Raw genomic sequence first — 21,022 nt, forward strand, 5'->3', positions numbered from 1 at the left:
GGGGGGCACAGGGTGATTGCATGTTACAAATTTATGGTGAAACCCTGAACCAACGCTGCCTTCCTCTGCTGCCGTTTTTTGCTGTTCAGGATTAAGGTCAACAAGCATGGAGCAGTATAACGTCCTGACGGTCAGCGGGCCAAGACTCATACCACAAGCTCAAAATGTCACAGGTTTGAATCCAGCTTGTGACCTTTGTTGAATGTCATATCCTCGATGTGTTCAATCTTTCCAGCTATTCTGCTGCTGTGCTCTTCAATAAAGATGCAAGTATGCAGGAGATAAAGAACATGTGATCAGATCTCGCTCTATACTGACAGCTTGATTATCTATAATTTTGTCCAACTGATAAGAAAAATCTATGACGGCTGTTGTGTCGCAATGAAATAGTTTTTAGGCATTCTGGGTAATTAAATCTTTTGCCTAGTTGAGGTTCTTTGCCACCACTGGGAATTTGATATCTCTAAATCCTGTGTATTCAAAACAGTCACACAGGTGTAAGTTGTCTTGTCTTGCCAAATAGATGCAACAAAACTTATAGTGAAGTCAAACAGTGTGTGAATGCAGACACGAGGCTGAGGGAGCAGACGTTGTGCTTGGATTTTGGCTTGGTGAATTTTACGTGCTTTGGCATAAAGAAGCAAGAAATAATGCTGGAAAGATTAAAAACATAAACTGAGCGAACTAACATGGCTAGCAGGCTAACAACTGCATTTCACAAGCTGTACAATTATTCAGTGTCTGATCAAACACTCTGTCATTAACCTCTGTCATTGTCCTTGCGCTCTGTGCAGCATCTCTTTGTCTCATGTTGCTTGTGTCATTCTGCAGTTATATAAAGAGTAAAGGCAATAGATTTATCCTGGTCTGATAATCATTGGAGAGCCTCCTGATTTTTCACACTGAAATCAGGGACCCGTCTCACAAAATCGAGCAATGCTTACATACAGATTGCAAATGGTGACGGCATCACATTTCACAAATGACTCCTGCAGGGCTCTTGCACCAGTTGCAAGTAGGGATGCCCAAGTAAATGTTGATTAAATATGTATCTGACAGTTTGAAATAACAGCTGTTAATTACTTACTCTGACTGACCTTATTTTCACAAGCTACAAGAATCAAATAAATTTTGTCTAGTCCTAGTTCAAAGAATAATCTTTACAATCTTTAGTTAATGATATGATATGAATGAACATCTAACTGGGAAAGGGAGGATGTATCACTCTGTTGGATTTGTTGAAACTACAGAAACACTCAGTCCACTCGCGATTGTACAGTGGTGTTACAGAGTGAAGGTTCTTCCTTCACAAATGATCTTTGATGAGTACAGACACTGTTGGCTGTCGGAGAGCACTTCAACCGGGCAATAGACAAGTTTAATTTTAGACTATCACGAAGTTACTCACAGATTTAATGTTAATTAGCAACAGCTGATTTGACCTGCTGCTGTATCTCGATGGTCAAAATGATGGTGAGCAACGGTTAAAACTGAGAAGCTGCTACGTGAATGTTTTGGACACTGTTGTCTGTGAATGATAAATGTCTGAGGTTAGCGAATGTGTGCATTACGCCAACCCCAATGTCTGCACACATTCACCCACAAATGTTAACTTGCATTATGCGGTGAAAGGCTGCACTGTGGAGCCTGGCTGTGGTAAAGGAGAGAAGCGCTGCAACATTAGCAGGCTGACGAGGATAAAACACAGAGGGTAAGGAAAGGGTTTTGATGGGGTTTATTTTACCTGATCCCAGTCCATTAAATTATACCAGAATCAGCCTCAATACTCATTCTTAGGATCAGCTTAGGTCATCACCAGTCACAATGCATGGTATTTATTAAATTAAGGGGAGGAGGAATCGACCTCATGTTGCAGATTTGGTGGATGGGACCCTTGAAGTGAGGAGTTGGTGTCAGTCTGTGACCGGACCACTGACATGATTCCCTCTCTCTCGATCGTGTGCGTAATGTTAAAATGAAAGTACTAGGAAGAGTTTAAAACACTGACTTCACCAAAGCCATTCAAAATGCATTCTACTTTTTATGTAAGTTTAGGTCTGGCGGAGACTCTGCTCTGAGATTTTCCATTACTAAGTCAATGGACTTGCTTTTTCTAAAGGCAATGAGTCAACTATTGTGTAAAATGTAGGTCCAGTTATATTTTACATTTGAAAGTTAACTCATATTCAAACTCCAATTTCCCCAAAGGTAGGAATGACTTTATTTCAACATTTGGAATTTAAATCATAACTAGATATTCCGGTACAAGACTAGACTGTTGGGTGGATTTATGTGCAGCCTGCTCATAGATATGTTAGACATGACAGTTTGAAGCCACTAATTTTACATTAACTGCCAAATGATATAATAAATCATCAGAATGTAAAAAAATGTCTCTGTGCACGACTCAAATAAAGCCTGACAGCGTTAAACTTTTTTCCTGACATTACTTAACCTGCAATTATTACAATGTCGCTCTGGAAATGTTATCAACTGAACCCTTTGAAATTACCTGCATTTATGTAGAAATTTGCTGTAGAATATGGTCAGATCTTCATCTAAGTTACAACTATGAACAAACACAATCTATTTTAACTAATAACGCACAAATCATTATATTGTTCTTGTCCATATTGAAAAGATCATTCAAACATTCACAGTGTAGGCTGGAAAAAAAATCTGAACCAATCAGCTAATGCAAGTTCAGTTTTCTGTGACTTTACATTGGCCTGTAGTGAGAGTGTTGCTGATTCATGTAATGTTATGCAGAGGTGTAATATACTATAGATTCAGCCTACACCTTTTCAGCTGATTTTTTTATGCTTTATTTCTATGTGTTTTAAATATGGACTGAATAAACTGAAGTGAACTAATTGCCAGAGTCAGGAGTTATCAGACTTCTGGGGCCTGTTTCACAAACATAATCTTTGACAGTGGCTTAGATATAATAATATAGTCAGACTTCAGACGAACGTCTAAATTCATCCATTGCACAAAGCAGTTTAGTTTCTTGACTATCTTCAGCTCGCCTGTGTTACAATGAATTCTAGCTAAATAATTTCAAAATAAAAAAAAAAGTCAAACAGACGAACCACATCCAGCCGCTCAGCTCCGTTTACCCCAGCAGAACATGTTCGTCTTTTGGAAGAGTTCAACAGCTACAATGACGTTTTACTTGGGAAATTGCTGTTGGGTGCTACTGGTCAGCGCAGGTGTCATTGATTGTTACTATGGTAACTTTGCTCTTAGGACTGAGTTAGCCTGGGGATAAGGTGTCTAATGTTTTTGCCTTAAAATGAGTCAGTCTTTACTTTTGTGAAACAGTCTGACTAACAGTAGACTGATCTATGAGCCAAATGAAGCCTGGACCAACACCACAGACCAGGCTGAAATATCTTTGTGAAACCGGCCCCTGGGGCCCAATCAATGAAAACAGATTGGAGCTGTGGGTTAGAGCTACTTTGAAACTAAGGAGCTATTTATAAGAAAGATCTGTAGATGAACAAGGCCTTGCAAAAAACAGATCACACCAGGAATTGTTGATTTGAATAAAGCTGTAAAGGGTTAAAAAGTCATTGTTTAGATATCCATGCACACTGAGACAAACTGTTTCCAAAGGCACAACACAGATTGCTAAGTGAGGTTAAAAAAAGAGAACCTCAGAGTAACAGCTAAAAGCTTAAAGGAATCACTGGAGGTGGTGAAAATCTCTGTTCATGAGTCTACCAAACAAGGCTTCATGATCTGGGGCTGGTTTTGTGCCTCTTGGCCCGGACACCTCAACATCATCAAAGGGAAAATGAATTCCCAACTTTATCAAGTTGTCATACAGGATTGATGTCTGGGTGTGTGTCCACCTGCTGAGACTCAGGAGAAGCTGGTGATGCAGCAGGACGATGACCCTAAATATCAAAGCAAATCTACTACAGAATGACTTCAAATGAAGAAAATCCACCTTTTGGAGTGGCCCAGTCAGAGCCCAGACTGTAATCCAGTAGAGGTGCTGTGGAATGAGCTGAGGAGAGTCGCTCACACCAGATGCCCTCAGAATATGTCGGAGCTGAAGCATGTTTTTTAAGGAAGATGGGTCTAAAAGTCCTCCTGAACATTGTGCAGATGTTCAATGGGTGTGTTCAATGAAGACACTAAAGATTGTGTGTATTATCTCATAATGAAGATCAGATCACATTTTATGAATAATTAATGCAGAAAACGAGCTCATTCCAGGCCCCCAGACATTTGTATACAGGTTGAGAAGTTATTCTATTGCCCGAGGGTTATTAAATTGTCAGATGAAAGAAGGTCAGTGATGTCTTACCCAGGCCCAGCAGGTCCACAGCTGGCTCTGTGCTTTTCTTGGGACTGACTCTGCACTCTGACTGCTGAGAAACACAAAGACAAAGAGAAGAAATGATTCAGTATAATGTCCAATTTGCCCCGGCTGGCTTCTGCGTGTTATAAAGTTCACATTACTACAGATACATGTAGCTATTAGTAAAGATTAGACCAGTCATTTACAATGTTGATATTACAATCCAATGCTGACCTTTATCAAAAGAATAGTATGCTAGGATGTTCTAATGTGAGTCCATAGTATACAATGATAATAATATTAACAATACTAATTTGTACATGTATATACACAGACAGCACAATAATAATAATCAGCAACATATACAGTAATAATAATGATATAATATAATGTAATGATTTATAATAATGATAATCACGATGATAATTATTATATTCATGTAGGGGTTGGGGAGAGGCCACACAAGAACACCGGCAAAGGGGCCCAAACCCGACCACCCAGCGCCCCATTCAGGGGCCCACAAAGCAGACAGCTGGGGGGGGCCTAATAAGGGCCTATCTCCCCTTTTACCCTCTTCTTCCCTTCAATCATCTGATCTGTAAACGCATTTCAACTGCAGTAATGCATCTTGATGACTTTCTGTAAATTATACAGGAGTTACAAGAAGAAGCTTTTATAAGTCTCCTCCAGTGGCAGTGTGCCACAATTTACAGTTGGCAGGAAATCTGCTCCTTTACAAGAAAAAATAGATAGACAGGTCTGTTCTTTCAGCCCAAACACAGATAACGTGTCTGGAAGGTTTCTGGAGTCCTGGAAATGACAGGCAGCAGAAACACTTAGACTTTATAGTAAAGCAAAGGAACAGCGATGACAAACAAATGTACAGAGTACCTCATATAAATTCTTTCTTTAAGTTAAATCAATTAGCCAAATAGACAGAAAGCCAGTGAATGACAATGTAGATAATCGTTTAATCTTTTCATTTATATAGAGAATAAAAATACCAAATATTTGCAGGTGACATCTTTCAGTTGTTTGTCGGTGGTACATTACCCTGGTAATATTGTTTATGATAAGCAATCACGCTAACTGAGTTTTTAAATTGAATGCACAAGAGGAGAATAAGGTGGAAAAAAGAGGTGGTGCAGGAAGAAAAGGAGGGAGCAAAAAAAAAACAAAACAGAATGAAAGACAGATAGGAAGAGAAATAGGGAGAGATTAAAAGTCAAAGGCTATGAGAATGAGTCAGGAGAATGAAGAGGGAAGGATGGGGACAGATAGAGATTTGAGAGAAAAATGTGGTGAGGGAGAGAGAGTATAAAAGGTTAACACATGGGCCATGAGAGATCTACAACGCTGGTAACAAACCCAATTTCCCCCCAACAAAAGATCGATGGACCACATTAGATTCAATGTCGTTCCAATCCAAAGCAATGAAAACAATTACCGTGTCCACGCCTAATCAAGAATGCATTGGCTCCGAATTGATGTGTGTTGGCACTGCAGCAAAGCTTGAACAGCAGCAGCAGCAGCAGCAGCAGCAGCAGCAGTGAGAATCTCAGTAGGAAAGTGGTTTGTGTACAGCGGCTGCAGAGGGTTATTTGGTGCTGTGCAATCAAACTGACCAACAGTGAAGTGTAGCTGTACAGGACCAGGAATCAACGAATCACAGGGAAAGCCATGTTTAAACTGAGGTTAGGGTTAAGGACAGATGGAAACAAATTCAGTGAGATGCTGGAATATCAGTCAGAGCTACTTACACCGAGTGATTGACCATTGATAGCAAATGATTTTACAGTTTGCTTTGCTGAACAAAAAGGCTTTGAAGACGATTCTGCTTGGAGATCTCATCCTCCCTTACCATGCGCATGATCTTTAGATCTTAGAAAAGTCAACAACACTAAAAGTCTGGGATGGTGGAGGAGTTTATGGCAGCAAACAGCGTTAATATGAAGAGTGAGAAGTGCCAGGTAATAAAGGCCGCTGGGTACACCTGTATAACTGACACGATTCTAGTCTTGTCTAACTTTAGTATGATTACTGCTAGATAACTAGACTGCTGGTAGACAAGCAGCTGACAAATGAAGTATAGATGATGCCAATCAGCAATTGAGTCTTGCGATTATTTTGGCAGATATTGCGAAATCAGTTGGAATGGTCATTTTTGCATTTAATTTTCACTGAAAATTAAATGCAAAAATGCTGAAAATGTGATTTTCATTGGGACTTGTACCTGACCAGAATGTTCCCTTACATCTGGAGGATATGATTAGGCCGGGGCATCCATGTTGCACCACAGTACTGAAGAAAAAATAAAATAAAATTACAGCTCCTGTGATTTGGCTATTGCACTTGGCCAAATTGTGATTTTGATAATATTTAGATTATTTAGATTACCAATTAATATAATATCCAGATTGTATCTAGATATGATTTTAACCTGAATACATTTACACCTGGTACAAATGTGTCTCCAGTGTCCACATTGAGATCCGACTGAGATCCGATCACTCTGTCCAGCTCACATCACATACTCCTTTCATTTGTGCAGGGTCCAAAACAACAATAGAAGAAGATGGTAGCCATCTGAAGCTGCGTTACTGTGTTTGCTTGCTGTATCCACGAATGTCTTGAACAACGTCCACAGTTGAGGACCGAGGAGGAACTGCTTCATGTGTTTGCAGGCGAGTGGCTGCTAGCTGCTACCTTTCTGGTTTGGAACAGTCACGCTTGATTACATATTTCTGATCACGTAGCTTTTGTTTGTATTGACAACGCTTTTACACATGTGCTCAATGTGCTGACATGTGTCCCTGACCACCTGGTGTTGATTTGGTCGGATCACAATCCATCCTCAGTTCGTTTGGGTGCATTTACAGCCAGTACTTTCATGTGGTCAAACCCTGTCCCACTGCAATCTGTTCAACCATAACACATTTCAATGCCATGTGTAAATGGGGTAACAGATTCTGGCTTCTCATTTTGGCAGATTACCCTCCTTAAACATCAGCTGTAAAACTTACATGAAAATTCAGCTCTGCTTTTGAGGGAAGGTTTTGTGTTGCACAGCAGTCTTGATATGGCACCGTGGAATTTTTTTGTCACCGTGACAAGAAAAAAAAAAAAAAAAAAAGCACCATCCAATTTTTTCCTCCTGATAACAACAGCAACACAACACCTCAACTCAGAGTACCTATCCAGTGGCATGGTTTCTTTTTTCCTCAAAATTAAAATCTGTATATCTCACTATGTAGAATTCATTTGAATTATTGTCATTATAAGCGAACATGAGGCCAGGGAACAAAACTACATGAATCATTCACCACAACTGAAGTAACTGATTCCAGTAACTGAGTCTCCCACAGCACAAAAAAACAGACGGCTTAATATACAGAACAAATACAAAACAAACAGTTTAAGGAAATCAACTCTCACTGTGAGTGTTACTGATGGTTTGTGTGCAAATGTGGTCAGAGAGGAACCATTACATCTAATATGAAGAATAACTCAACATCCAATATATTCGTTAAGCCCAGTATTGACACAATTAGTCCTCTATTGTCTTGCTTATTTTAACATTGTAGCTCCTTGCTGATGTTGGATTAAGACATCAGTGGTCTACATTTGTGGATGGGAAGATGTGTGATCACTTTTGTGTATTTTTTTGTAAGATCTTAAATATATTCAAGTTCCAGAGTTTTCTGTTGTCACATATTCTGGTCCAGTGTACACAGCAATTGTATCTAATGTGGATTTATCACGTAATGGCCAACAGCCATTTTGTTTAATAAGGTCAGTGTCCAGTATCTGGTGGAAACAATAGTAGAATCAAAATAAGTAAATCAAAAACTATAAACTACTTGAATATAGTAAAGATATTCACCATCAGTGTTTGTACACAACAACACAATATGTTTAACATTATGAGTTCGGCTGTAATTAGTCAAACCTTAACCTGAGATTCCTCTCAGAAAAGCCCATTAACTCCATTAAGACCATTTTCAGGGAAAAAGCAAAAAGGAAAAAAGTATGATATGCCTGTCCATTTGATTTCAGACATTTCAGACCATTTACAGTGTTACAAAATTGAGATTACATAGCCTTTCGATGCTACAACCCACACAGCTGCTGTGAGACACAGAAGAAAGAAATAAGAAAAACCTAAATGTCACTGTGCATAAAAAGCTTAAATCCCCAGCTCTGTGTTCACAAGGATTTAGATAGACACGCTGGCAAAATTTGTCCCGAAACACTGACAGACAAGTTGGGTTTTCCTGCCCACAAACTAGTTATGGAGATCCCTTGTAATTAGTTATCCAGGAGGACACCGAGTGATGCAGCTGACAGATGGCCAGCGACAGACTGTGATTGGGTGTCAGGGTCTGTTGTGTTTGAAGAGAAAGAATGGGGAGGCCAGCAATCAATAACCAGCCCACCAGGTGAATAGAGTCTTTGGCGATGACGGCGACGCTGGCTCGAGTTAAACCACAGAGCAAACCAAACCCTCTGAGGACGGCTGTCACATCAGCTTTCTGTCAAAGACACGGCAGACAAAGCCATCAGCTGATGGCTCTTACACTGTTATACTGTCTGCGTGGGGGTAAAGTTCCTCCCTGATGTACTCAACAGCTTCTGCTGACGAGTGACAGTGACGTACTGTTCCTGTCCAGCTATCTCCTTTTACCATACAAGGTCTATTAAAGGTCCCATATAGTATAAAGGTAGATGTCAATGTGTTGCTTGATTATACAGCAGGTCTAGGTTCTATATCAGAGCCTACTCTCTTCTGATTGGCTCACTGACCTGTTGTTACTAGAGCTCCAGAGAGAAACCCGAGAGAGGAGATGTAAAACTACATTCAGATGTTTTTTGGTTCTTAAAACCACAAATATATCTTCTTATAGATTAACACTTCAAATAAAACACTGGAAAACTGTAAAATATGGAGCTTTAATGTGGGCTTCCTACATGTTAACCTGTTGTCTTGACAAATGCAGGTCCATTTACATTCCCACTGCAGTTATTTAATTATGCAATGACGTAGATATTAATTCCAGTATTAGCTACTTTGCTGTTTTTTCATTCCACATTAAGCTACTATCAATGAAACTCAACAAATTTTGTAAGTGTTTCACATTAACAGCCCATCAGGAGCGGAAGTGATTATGCTGCTGAAAAGCTTTAAATGTGAAGCATTTGTGCAGGACATTTTCAGTTTATTAACATCGAACCAAAAAAACAGCAAATGTAGCAGAGATTGGATTTAATTAGTGATGAACAACAGTGCTACAAAATAAGCTCAAAGTCTACTTACTAGCTTTCTCTGAGCTATGAGCAAAAAGGTAACATCATTAAGTGTGTTTCCATTAACCTGTTTAATGTTCAATTTGAAATTGTGAACTTAAAAACAAGAAATGGAAACACCTAAATTAAAAAAAAAAAAAAAAATTGCAGAAAAAAAAAATTAAAAAATGTATACGTTTGCATGTGGCGTTTCTTCACACTATTCGACAAAGCAATATTTCACAAAATTGAAATGGAAACACTTGTTTTGCATTCAAGTCTTGGCGCCTGCCGTATCAGGCCCCAGGGAGCCAATCGAGAGGCAGACTGCTGGAAATCCGTCGTCACATTTAATTGGAATGATATTGAGAGATGCACTGTTTTCTAAAAAAAAAAAAAAAGAATTGCTTCTGTTTTGTGCAAAACTGGACAGTCAAAGTCAATGTGATCAACATTCAACACGTAAACACGGATGAAACTTGAGTGAGTTCCATTTGCTGATGAGAAGCATGATATCTGGTTGAAAACATTTAGTATCTGGACTTTAAGTGGAGGTCGTATTGTCCCACTGAGACAACAACACTTCCTGCACAGATGTTTCACATTAATAGCCTTCCATCAGCTCAAAGGGCATAATCCCAAGGTCAAGAATGAACATCAGTGCTCAGATAGGAGCAATACTTATACTTATGGAAAAGACCTTTTACCTACAAGGTTGTGACCAGAGTTGATCACTCAAGTTGTCCAAACAGAGTTCAAGGTGACGAATCTTCAACAAATAATGTCACAAGAATGATTTGAAATTATTTTGAAATGTTTTTTAATTTATGCCGACAGACAAACAGCAGGGGACTCACAAGGAAAAGAATTAATCAAGACAGGGAGCAAGCTGCCAGAAATGGTAATACTGTATATAAATATTCATTGAGTACATGCAACTGGACCCGCGATCCCTCGGGTACCTGTGGCATCCTAATTACATCAAAGCATGAGATGATGCTATTATAAAAAGTGCTTGATGAGACGATAAGCAGTAGTTTGAAAGCAGGCAGCAGCTTGTGTATCTGGCATTTATGGTCCTGCATGTGGTTTATATTAGGTGGACAGTTTGAGCTGACATCTCTAAAGGGAAACAGCAGACTGAACATGCACACAGTGGCATGACATTTACTTCTGTGGATTTCTATCACCTGCACAACAGGTCAAACAATGTAGCGGAGAGAAAATAGGAAGCTGCTGCCAAGGCGGCTGAATAACAATAAAATAATGAGCACATAATATGGTTTTCATTGTGAGACTCAAAGGGCAGGTTACACACACAGGAATTTCCCCGAGCTCAGTCTGAAACGAAGGATGATTTTCAACAGATAGCGCCGATGGCTTTGGCGCAAAACACAAACTTTAATCCAAAAACATTATCAGCAGCTCTCAGAGAGTAAATCAGTTGAAACTTTTCAAGTACAGTGCTTGAAAGATGGTGAATAAAATACTTGTAAGTCACAAGCAGCAACCCTCATGTACCTATGTCACAAAAGGCAAGAGAGCTGTTGGACATATTGATTGTTTCTTATGCTTCCACAGATCTGCACTTTGTTGTTCAAGGCTGAATTTTAAACCCTGTACATAGTTATTGAGTCTTGTTTTACCGGTTGCAAAATATCTCTAAAATCAAACCATTTTTTTCTGCTGCTGAAAAGGTTTTTAAGATTTCATCTCATCTCATCTTGATTATTGCATTCAGCACTTAGTGAAAAAAAAAAAAACACTTTTGCTCGGACTAAAAAGAGACTACTTTACCCCTTACATTTATTGTCTTGCAATTACTTCAGCACATAATTTTCACGAGTGAGGCATTAAATGGATTTGCTCCAAGCAATATTTCTGACCTACTAAGCCCATTTGTACCAGGGCGCAGACTTGGGTCAGCAGAAAAACTTTTCTAGGTTTAGATTTGTTACCGAAGATGACTGTGCATTTGCTGCCTTGGCACCTAAACTGTCGACCATTCACAGTCTGCTTCACTGCTTTTGTCTTTAATATCAGATAAAAATCACACCATTGCCAGGAAAATGTCAAATATAATAATATATAAAATAAAATAAATAAGACTGAGACTGACCTCACTGACTTATTGGATTTCCCTAACGCAATTTTTTTATTTATTATTTAGCTCATTTGACCTGGTTCTACTTTTCATTATATCATTTTATTGCTGTATCTTGTGCTCTTTGTTGAAATACTTTGTAACCATGGAAAGAAAAGTATAAATAAAGTATTGTTAGTATTATTATTTTTTCATTATTGTATGTGCATTATTTGAATATGAATTGGGGCGTCACAGTGGAACAGTGCGGCGTCACATTGGCACTGTATCATAAAGATGATCTTATTGGTTCTGGTTGTGCTACAATAAGCAAACATGAGCTGAAAAGAGGCCACTCTCTTCCTTGGAAAATGCAAGAAAATAACAACCAAGATTTAGTGTTTCTTTTCCAGTTGGCTGGTTAATAGTCAACTCTTATTTGGGACTTTCCAAAATTGCTCGGTGTATTGGGGCCTTACAGGACTTACATGTATTGTAAATCATCCCCAATTTTGTTGCATGTCACCCCCCTCTCAATCACATTTCATGGTGAATGGTAAATGGTTTGCACCCTCAAAGCACTTCTCTAACCACTAAAAGCGCTTTACAATGGAAGCCACATTCACCCATTCACTCACACATTCATACTGCACTTTTTCCAACACATATAGCTCTTTCCCACCATACACAAACATCCACACACCGATGACACATGAGGGTCAATTTGGGGTTCTAAGTCCTGAGCAGCTGTCCCGTTTCATTTGACTCTCTCAACAGCTTCATTGCAGGTATGCTGGTATGGGCCAACAAAAACATCATTCAAACTCACACTACACCTGTAACCCACCAAATTACACAAATCTATATAAGCAAACACCTGCAGCTCCCGCCCTTTACAAAAGAGGCTGGCCGCCCACTGAGACTGTACTCAACAGGCTTATGCAAGACAACATTCAACAGTCCTCCTTCACACGCGCGAGAGGCAGATGAAACAAGCGTCTTATCCTCAGAGAAGAGGCAGAACGAGGTGGTGGAACAAACAAAGAGCCAACAACACTAAAAGAGGGAGAGGAAAACAAATAGTGTGGAAGGAGACAAGCAGGAGATGAAGGCTGCAAATTGGTTAGCGGGGAGAGTAAGAGGGAGGGAGGGAGAAATACAGAGGACAAACACAACAGGGACGGGAAACAGAGGACGAATAGGAGAATGAGAATAAACATGACGATGATCGAAGGAGGCATGAGACAGACAGCTGCAGACAGTGCAGCTGACAAGGAAGTCTATAACAGAGGCAGTGGTAGCAGAAGCTACTGCAGCAGCAGTAGAAGCAGGAGTAGGTATACATTAAATTCTTAGATAGTTTTATCTACATCTCAAATCTTCTATTTAACTCAAATACAAAGAGAAGGAGGTTTGTACTACAGACAGGCCTCACTACAACAACAGAAACACACTACATACATTCAGTTGTGGATACTCAAACATACTTGCAGTTGTTTCATATTAAAAGCCCGAGTCGGAAGGTTAAGTTTGATTTGATGATTTTGATCCAGTTGTTTATTTGTCTTTTTCACAGTAAAAGTCTACCAGGAAAGGGAGGCATTAAGCCCTTCCAGCTGTTGGAAAACTTTTAATGTGAAATAACAATTTAATTTTATTTTATTTTATTGTTTTTTTCTGAGCTTCAACTAAAACTGGTCACAGCATCGACTGTGAAGATCAAATCACCTATCACCCATATACAAACACCTGTGATTACATGGCTGTCAATTATTTTTTAATTAATTCCAATCACTTTAAAGTGGCAATAGAATACTTTTTTGTTTTAACTTATTAGGAGGTAAATGTTGATTGCACAATGTGATGGCTACAGAATAATGACACCATCTGTCTTCAGATCGGTTCCCTAAAAGCCTCGTTTTCACTCTGCAATTCTTTCTGCCACAGGATACAAGATTGAATTACGTATGCCACTGTGCAACCAAAACAGAAAGAGGGTAGCACTTCTTTTTTCCTCGGTAGCTCTCGGTAGGTAGCTTTTCCTAGGTAGTGACTGTCAACAATCAGAGTAACTGAGGAAAGGTTACACGGCAAAAGAAATGTCCTGAGGAGGCAAAGACGGCAAAGAGGGAGAGCGACAGAAACCGAGGGAAAACAAGAGTGAACCTCGGAGAGACATTCACTTGATGGAGAGTAAACCGGCACACTGATGCAGCAGCTCACCAGGCTTTGTCACGGTAGTCACTATTAGTGGTTCAAAGAGGGTTCAGGACCCATCTAACCAGGTGTCTAATGCTGTTTTCACTCCTGCGCTTTTCTAGTCCATTTACGTCGAACCCTGGTTCATTTTCCCCCTTGGTATGATCGGTTTGGGCAGGTGTGAAAACAGTAATTGCACTCGGGTGTGGACCAAAACAATCGCGCCGAGACCCTTTCGAGGAGGTGGTCTTGGTCCGGTCCCAAACTAATACTGGAGCGGTTCCTTTTTGGTGTGAAAGAGTTCTGAACTGGATCCGACCCCACTAACAGGTGAACTCACAAGTTTGAGCTCGACGCTTCCCGTAACCTTCCTGTGTTTACTTCCCTGCTCCAGCCAGACAGTCTGACCAATAAGAGGAGTGAACGTTCTCCCGTGGTTTGCAAGGATGCATTTTGGTTCCCCTTGAATTCTTCTCTGTATGAAAGCAAATCGAACCAAGGGGAAAATGATAAGTTTACAAAGTCTCCAACTGAACCGGACCAGAGCAAACCAACTGTAGATGTGAAAACACCCTCAGTCTGCTTTCATCACAACACTGAGATCGCGGTTTGCAGTTCAAATTGTGATCCTTATGGTTGTTTCTTGCTTTGGATAGTAGCCAGGCTGATAGCTGTAGCCATGTTGCTAACACTGCCGCTAGCAGCCAGAAACAAACTATTCATTGTTGGTTTGATAATCTAAGCAAATAAAACATTTCCTGGTGGTGAAAATAAAACAAGCTGTGTTGAAATGAACTACATTCTTCTTTATGACAGCAGCGGCAACACTGATACCATTTGGAAACACTAAGGGGAAAAGTTTCCTGTTGCCTCTTAAAATCTCATTCAATGTTAAGGTATTGTGACTGTAGCAGCACTTCCTGCACATGTGTCAAAATAAAAGCCTTCCAGCAGCTCAAATGCGTAATCCCAATGTCAAGAATGACCTTGCTAAAATGAGGATGTTAAAAGAGAAACTCCAGACTCCAGAGTGGTCAGTCTGACAGAGTAGTGACTATTATTTGAGACTTGATCTCGGCTTTGTTTGACAAGTATCGACAGGTGTGGTGGCTGCAGTGCTGACAGCAGTAGAACAGTGGTATTAGGAGCAGCAGCAGTACACTGGTAGTTGCAGTAGCGCTGCAGGGAGTAGATTGTCTTCCTGTACCTGACAGCTGCCTTATTAACACTATAAAAGAGAATAATAAAACTGCCACTGGCTGATGAGTCAATGATGCCAAAGACAAGCAGCCGCAGTGGAGGGAGGAGGAAGAGAGAAGAGGAGAGGAGGAGAGGGAGGATGAGGGGGTCAATTGGTGAGTGGGGACAGTGAAAACAGAGGAGAGCAAGGGCCAATTAGGAGGATTAGGGACAGTGATGAATGTGGAGTGAGGGAGAGGCAGAGACGCTGGCAGGAAAGACGAAGAGGAAAGGAAGCTGGGAAGGAGGAGAGGAAGAGGAGGTGGACAGAACAACAAGAAGACAACATAAATGAGAGGAGGAGAGGATGACGAAGGGAAGGACAGGGAGGGAGGACGAAGACGACATGATGAGTGATGATGAAGAAAGAAATGGAAGATGAGAAACAAAGGATGAACTGAGGAGATGACAAGAGGAGAAAGATAACAAGACACAGTGAAGAGAGGAGGAGACAGTGGGCAGGAGGCCAAATGTGTTAGAGTGTGTGTGTGTGTGTGTGTGTGTGTGTGTGTGTGTGTGTGTCCAAGTGCCAAAAGTGTGTGGGTGCATGGAGAGAGGAGAAGTGTGTTAAAAATGCATTATCAATACAGACTGAGACATCCATATCATAAAGTCGGCAGCCCCCCCATCTCTACTTGGAAGCACACAACAAAGTCGTTGTGTGTGTGTGTGTGTGTGTCAGGCGCCGCAGTAAGTCAGAGGCTGTTAAGTGTGCTGGGCTGCTGCAGTTCTGCACCATTCAACACGATCTGTCACTCAGCTGGTGGCACTGGCAAACACACACACACACGCATGCACACACACACACACACACAACAATCTAAAAGGTTTTGTCACAGAGAGGAGATCTTAAGCTGCCACACGCAAGCATCCCTTCCACCCAGTTACATTCATCTGACAGTCATGGAGAACCCATTGCATTTTAACACACACACACACACACACACACACACACACAAAGAGAGAGAAACATCAAGACAAACACAAACAGGTAAAAAAGACACTCTCATACAAGATACAACAAACACACAAATTCAAGTAATGCATGCAAAAGTACACAAACACACACAACATAAACTCTCAAACACTGGCAATAAACACACACACACACTGCAAATATATGCACACACTCCTGAGTGTTTGAGGAAGGTCACGATTTGGTCTGACGGCTGAAGCGTGACGGCACTGTTCAGGGAAAGAATACCTAATCAAATCAAAACACACACATACACACAGACAAACACACACACACACACACACACACACCAATTTAAAGCGGGTATATTCAGGTATTTTGTGAAGTGAATCTTATTTGTCGCTAAACAGCAGAGCTTTCAGAGCTGTGTTTTTGAGAAAGTGGCAGCCAGAATTTGTTTGTTGGATTTAGAGAACACACACACACGGACACACACGGACACACACGGACACGGACACACACACACACACACACACACGCAGACACAAGACAGATGCTTCAACTCGGGGAACACACATCGACTGTTGCCAGCTGGTCTTGAGGAGCACACATGACAAACCGGATTTGATGTGCGCGCACTCTCAGAGACACACTCTCACACACACATCTGGATGTGGGAAAAGCACGTGCAACAAACTGGATTAGCATGCTGGAGCTAACATGGAACAGCGGGCCAACGATCTACCGGGGACGCAGAGAAGTTTCCTTCAGTTTTCAGTTGTCGTTCCCCCCCCCTCTAGAGAGGACGGGCGTGTGTGAGTGTGTGTCTGTGAGGGAGTTCTGTAGTTTAGTCATGCTGCGTTTCGCTTGTCTCTTCCCACACACCCTCTCATGTCCTGCTCCAACAGCAGAAGACGCAGGGTTGGACCTAATGTTGTTGCTATGAAACTCATCTCCACCACTTTGCATAAAGTAATTTAATTTATGGTGTTTTACATGAGGTGTCCAGACGTTACTGCACCGGTGGCTTCAACAGCACACACAGACCTCTGGTGTTGTGTGTGGGTGTGTCCATGTCCACCACTGACCATGGTGTAGTTCAGTTTATTTTCTGCAGTAATCTAAAAGCCAATGTAAAAATTCCGATGGCTTTTTTTTTTTTTTCAAGAGAACCAGTGTGATGCTTTTGGGTTGGGACAAAAATACATCATTCCCTCAGCACTTGATGTAGCATAAACCCAGAGTCTCTATGTGATGACATCATGATCTCAGTTGCAAATATCAAACATCTTTAAAAAAAAAAAGAAAAAAAGAAAAGAGAACAAGCGGCAGTGACTGAATCTGACGACTTTAGACGAGATTAGAATCTTTACCTATAACACAGTGTGTGATTTTATCTGCAGACCTGGTCCAACCCTCATCATATTCAGAATCAGTTCTAATGCAGGTCCCGTCTTTACAGAGACAAAAACTCTTTGACTTGCAGTCGCCCGCTCCCAGCTGCCGTAGCTTCTCTTTCAACCGAAAACAATACTGATGTGACAGATACACATTCATTCAGTCTGATTATCAAGCTGCTGAAGTATTGATTCATTTGATGATGATGATATCGACATATAATAAAACAGCTAGACGGGGCATCTATGATAAAGTACAGCTCGCCCGTCTCCTGCAGTATTTACTGATCACTGTCAAAATAAATAGGTTATGGACCATCTCCTTCAGCAGGGCCTTGACGTAAATCTGTGATTGACAATAAATCTGTTGCATGATATATTTTGCAAATCCCCAAGCTGTGCAAATGCCAACCAGCTCAGCAGACATGCCTCACTCTGTGTGGAGCGGTAAGCTGGGATGTAACAGCCTCAGTGGCATATAGGCTCTGCTGCATCACAGTGGGGGAGATGTGCTTATGTTTGTGTGGTTGGTGTGTGTATTATCTCATCTGTGCATTTACAGTGTGGGAGGGTGGATGTGTGTGTGTCTTGGGTGCGGGTGTTTCTTCCTCCAGCAGTGCAAATCCAGCTTATTGATTAGCCTCCTTGTGGCTACACTATCGATCCTTTGACTGCCGGACCTCAGAGTGCAGCGCCTTCTATGTGTGTGGTATGTGTGTGTGTGTGTGTGTCACGTTATTAGTCACAGAGTGCTGCTCCTTTGGCTGCCCTTCACACCATCCAGTCAAACTAACTCCAATCGACCACAGATATGCTGCTGCTGCTGCTGAGTGTGTGTGTGTGTGTGTGTGTGTGTGTGTGTGTGTGTGTGTGTGTATGTGTGTGACATCCAATCTCGGGAACCTCTGAGAGCCCAACTCAGTCCAGATGTACAGAGCACCTAGCGATAACACACTCCCCAAATCCCTGCACTGAATGAACAAAGACACACACAAATGCATCTACACATACGCACGTGCACACACACGCACACACACTAACACATACACTCCTTCATTTCTATATCCAACAAAGGCGAGCGCCAGTTTTTTCCATGAAGGAAAAGCAGCCTCTTGTTCTCTTTGATAATTTATTCATGGGCTGAAAGAAAAAGACAACATACGCCGGCAGTCTAATGGGACGACAGCGCTTTAGTTTATAGAGAGAGCGACAAACACAGAGAGCTGGAAAGAGAGAGGAGGAGAGAGACAGAGGGAGGGACAAATGAAGGAGAGATGAAGATGAATGGAGGTGAGGAGAGAATGGAAACGACTGGAGAGATAATGGAGTCACTGCTTGCCTAAAAAGCATTGTGTGTTTTTTGAGTAGTGCGCGAGTGCGGAGTACACTGTGTCCTTTCTCCTTACGTTCTCTTATCTCTCTCTCTCATGTTTCCACCACATTTATGACTGTGTAGGTGATAAATACGTCTTTTAACTTAAATGTCTTTCCTAATCTTAAATCCATGTGGCAGGTGTTTCCTGACAAAAATCCTCCCTGGCAAAGTGATTTTATTAGTTTGTTTGAAACAAAAAGTGACTTAAAGTTCAATCAGTGTTTATTTAGTGAGTGCTTGGAGAATCATATCATCATACATATCTACGATTATTTCAAACTTTTACCTTGATTACAGTTAATGAAACTCGCCATTCAGCACCTCACACCTTTGGCTGCAACCCCTGTTGCATTCAGCCCTGTCTGGTAGTCATGAATGATAACACCCAATCAGGAGGCGAGGCGGGTGTGTGTGTGTGTGTCATTGTTTCTAAAGTTCTCCATTTTAGGGGCTCGAAAACTCCGAAATAGTGTGTGGACGCCAGGAGTAAACATTAGTGTGGACAAAGCTTTAGGTTCAGTTTCATCCATATCACCAACTTCACTTTGAGTGAACGTGGACTAATGTTAGTTGGACTTTAAGCCACTCTCCAGTCAACTTTGTATCACCTTCATCCTGGGTGATGAATATTTTATATTACTTATTTATTTGCTTATTTATTTATCATCTACTACTCTGTATTTTAAATCATATCAAGTCAGATGATCCCCTCTGATATAGAGTTTTCTCTATGACCACAGCTGGTAAATATTTTACTCCCATTTAGTTTAAGATGGCTGGGCAGAAAAGTCAATGCTTCTAGTTCATGTTTCATTTAAATGCCCAACATATCCCTGAGTTCCCCCTGTCAATTATTAGACACATCATCCTGTCTGCCCTTCACCTGAAAATATAAAAAGGTATTCATTTAGTCTGAGAGGACGTAATTTGAGTCTCCAAATACTGTTCAAACAACAAGGCCATGGAAAAGGCCACTTTTGAAAATAATGAGTGTTGGCACAAAATATTACTAACCTTGTACAAAACCATCAGTGTCAGCCTCAAAAAACACCTGTATCTATCACCACTCCACAAGTCTATCAAAGCACATTGAGTCAAGTAATAAAATGCTATATGGTGTAAGGCGTATTAACTGCAATAAGAAAAAAAGGCTGAAAAACAACATTCACACTCATGTAGGAGCAGACATGCACATGCTTTGTGTGTTTGGAAAGTTCACAGATGCAGAGTTGGGATCAGGGTCTACAGAACTCAGTGCCTGTGGAAAACATGAAGAGCTAAAAAAACAACGTTTCACCACAAACTGACCGAGATGATGGCTAGCATCGAGAGTGTCACCTCGAGATCTGGATCATATACTGCTTTGACAACGATTAGATTTTTGTAAGTTATTTTTTGGGGGACAGTGAGAGTGACAGGAAAGTTGGGGAGAGAAAGGACATGACACGCAGCAAAGGGCCATGGGTCGGACTCAAACCCATGACCGCTGCGGTAAGGACTGAGCCTAAGTGGTACGCGCAAAATGTTCATTAATAATGTATCTGCAAAACATTCACTGATAATACTGTTCAATTGCTTCTCTACAATATCTGATCGTACCAACTACAGCATGATTAATGTTTCTTATTGGTTATATTTAGACAAACCAAACACTTGAAGTTAAGGTTAGCAAAATAATCATGGTCGTGGTTTAATTAATGCTGGGCAATTAACAAAAAAGTATCTGCTGCCACACAACTAACATTAGTCTGTGTTCACTCAAAGCGAAGCTGGCGATATGCATGACACAAGCGCAAACACCGAGCCTCAGGTTACATCCACACGAAAACATTTGAGTTTTAAAACTCATCATTCTTGGTACGGTTACGCCTGGCATCCACACTACTCCAGAGTTTTTTCGAGCTCCTGAGATTTTGGAAACACTGCTGGACCCTTTCTAGTTTGAAAACCATGTGGTTGTGTTGTAGTCTGAACGGACAGAAACTGAGACTTTTGGAAACAATGACGCAGACACCGGCCTCGCCTCCTTATCGGGTCTTATCAATCACAACTACCAGACAGTGGTGAATGTAACAAATAGCGAAGGTAACACCACCGATTTGTTTAACCACTTGCAAAACAATCATATTGCTGAATATGAGGAGTGCATGGCTCAAAGAGGAGAGAGACTGAAAAGCACCAAAGTAATCGTTCATTAATTGTAATCAAGGGAAAAGTT

At 40.9% G+C, this 21,022-nt stretch overlaps 1 protein-coding gene across 4 annotated transcripts in view; it reads right to left on the reverse strand.

Moving 5' to 3' along the window:
• Positions 1-21,022, reverse strand: part of LOC111669530 (stromal membrane-associated protein 1-like) — a 112,594-nt gene that overhangs the window by 39,334 nt on the left and 52,238 nt on the right. For all 4 annotated transcript variants that reach the window (XM_087179155.1, XM_023425873.2, XM_023425874.2 and 1 more), the window contains one exon: positions 4,319-4,382. In XM_087179155.1, coding sequence (XP_087035281.1) covers positions 4,319-4,382 — 64 coding nt within the window. The remainder of the gene's footprint in view (positions 1-4,318; positions 4,383-21,022) is intronic.

Source organism: Seriola lalandi, unplaced genomic scaffold (genome assembly GCF_002814215.2).
Source record: "Seriola lalandi dorsalis isolate HSWRI2012SDOR001 ecotype SW California unplaced genomic scaffold, Sedor1 jcf7180002054795, whole genome shotgun sequence".
Lineage (NCBI taxonomy): Eukaryota > Metazoa > Chordata > Actinopteri > Carangiformes > Carangidae > Seriola > Seriola lalandi.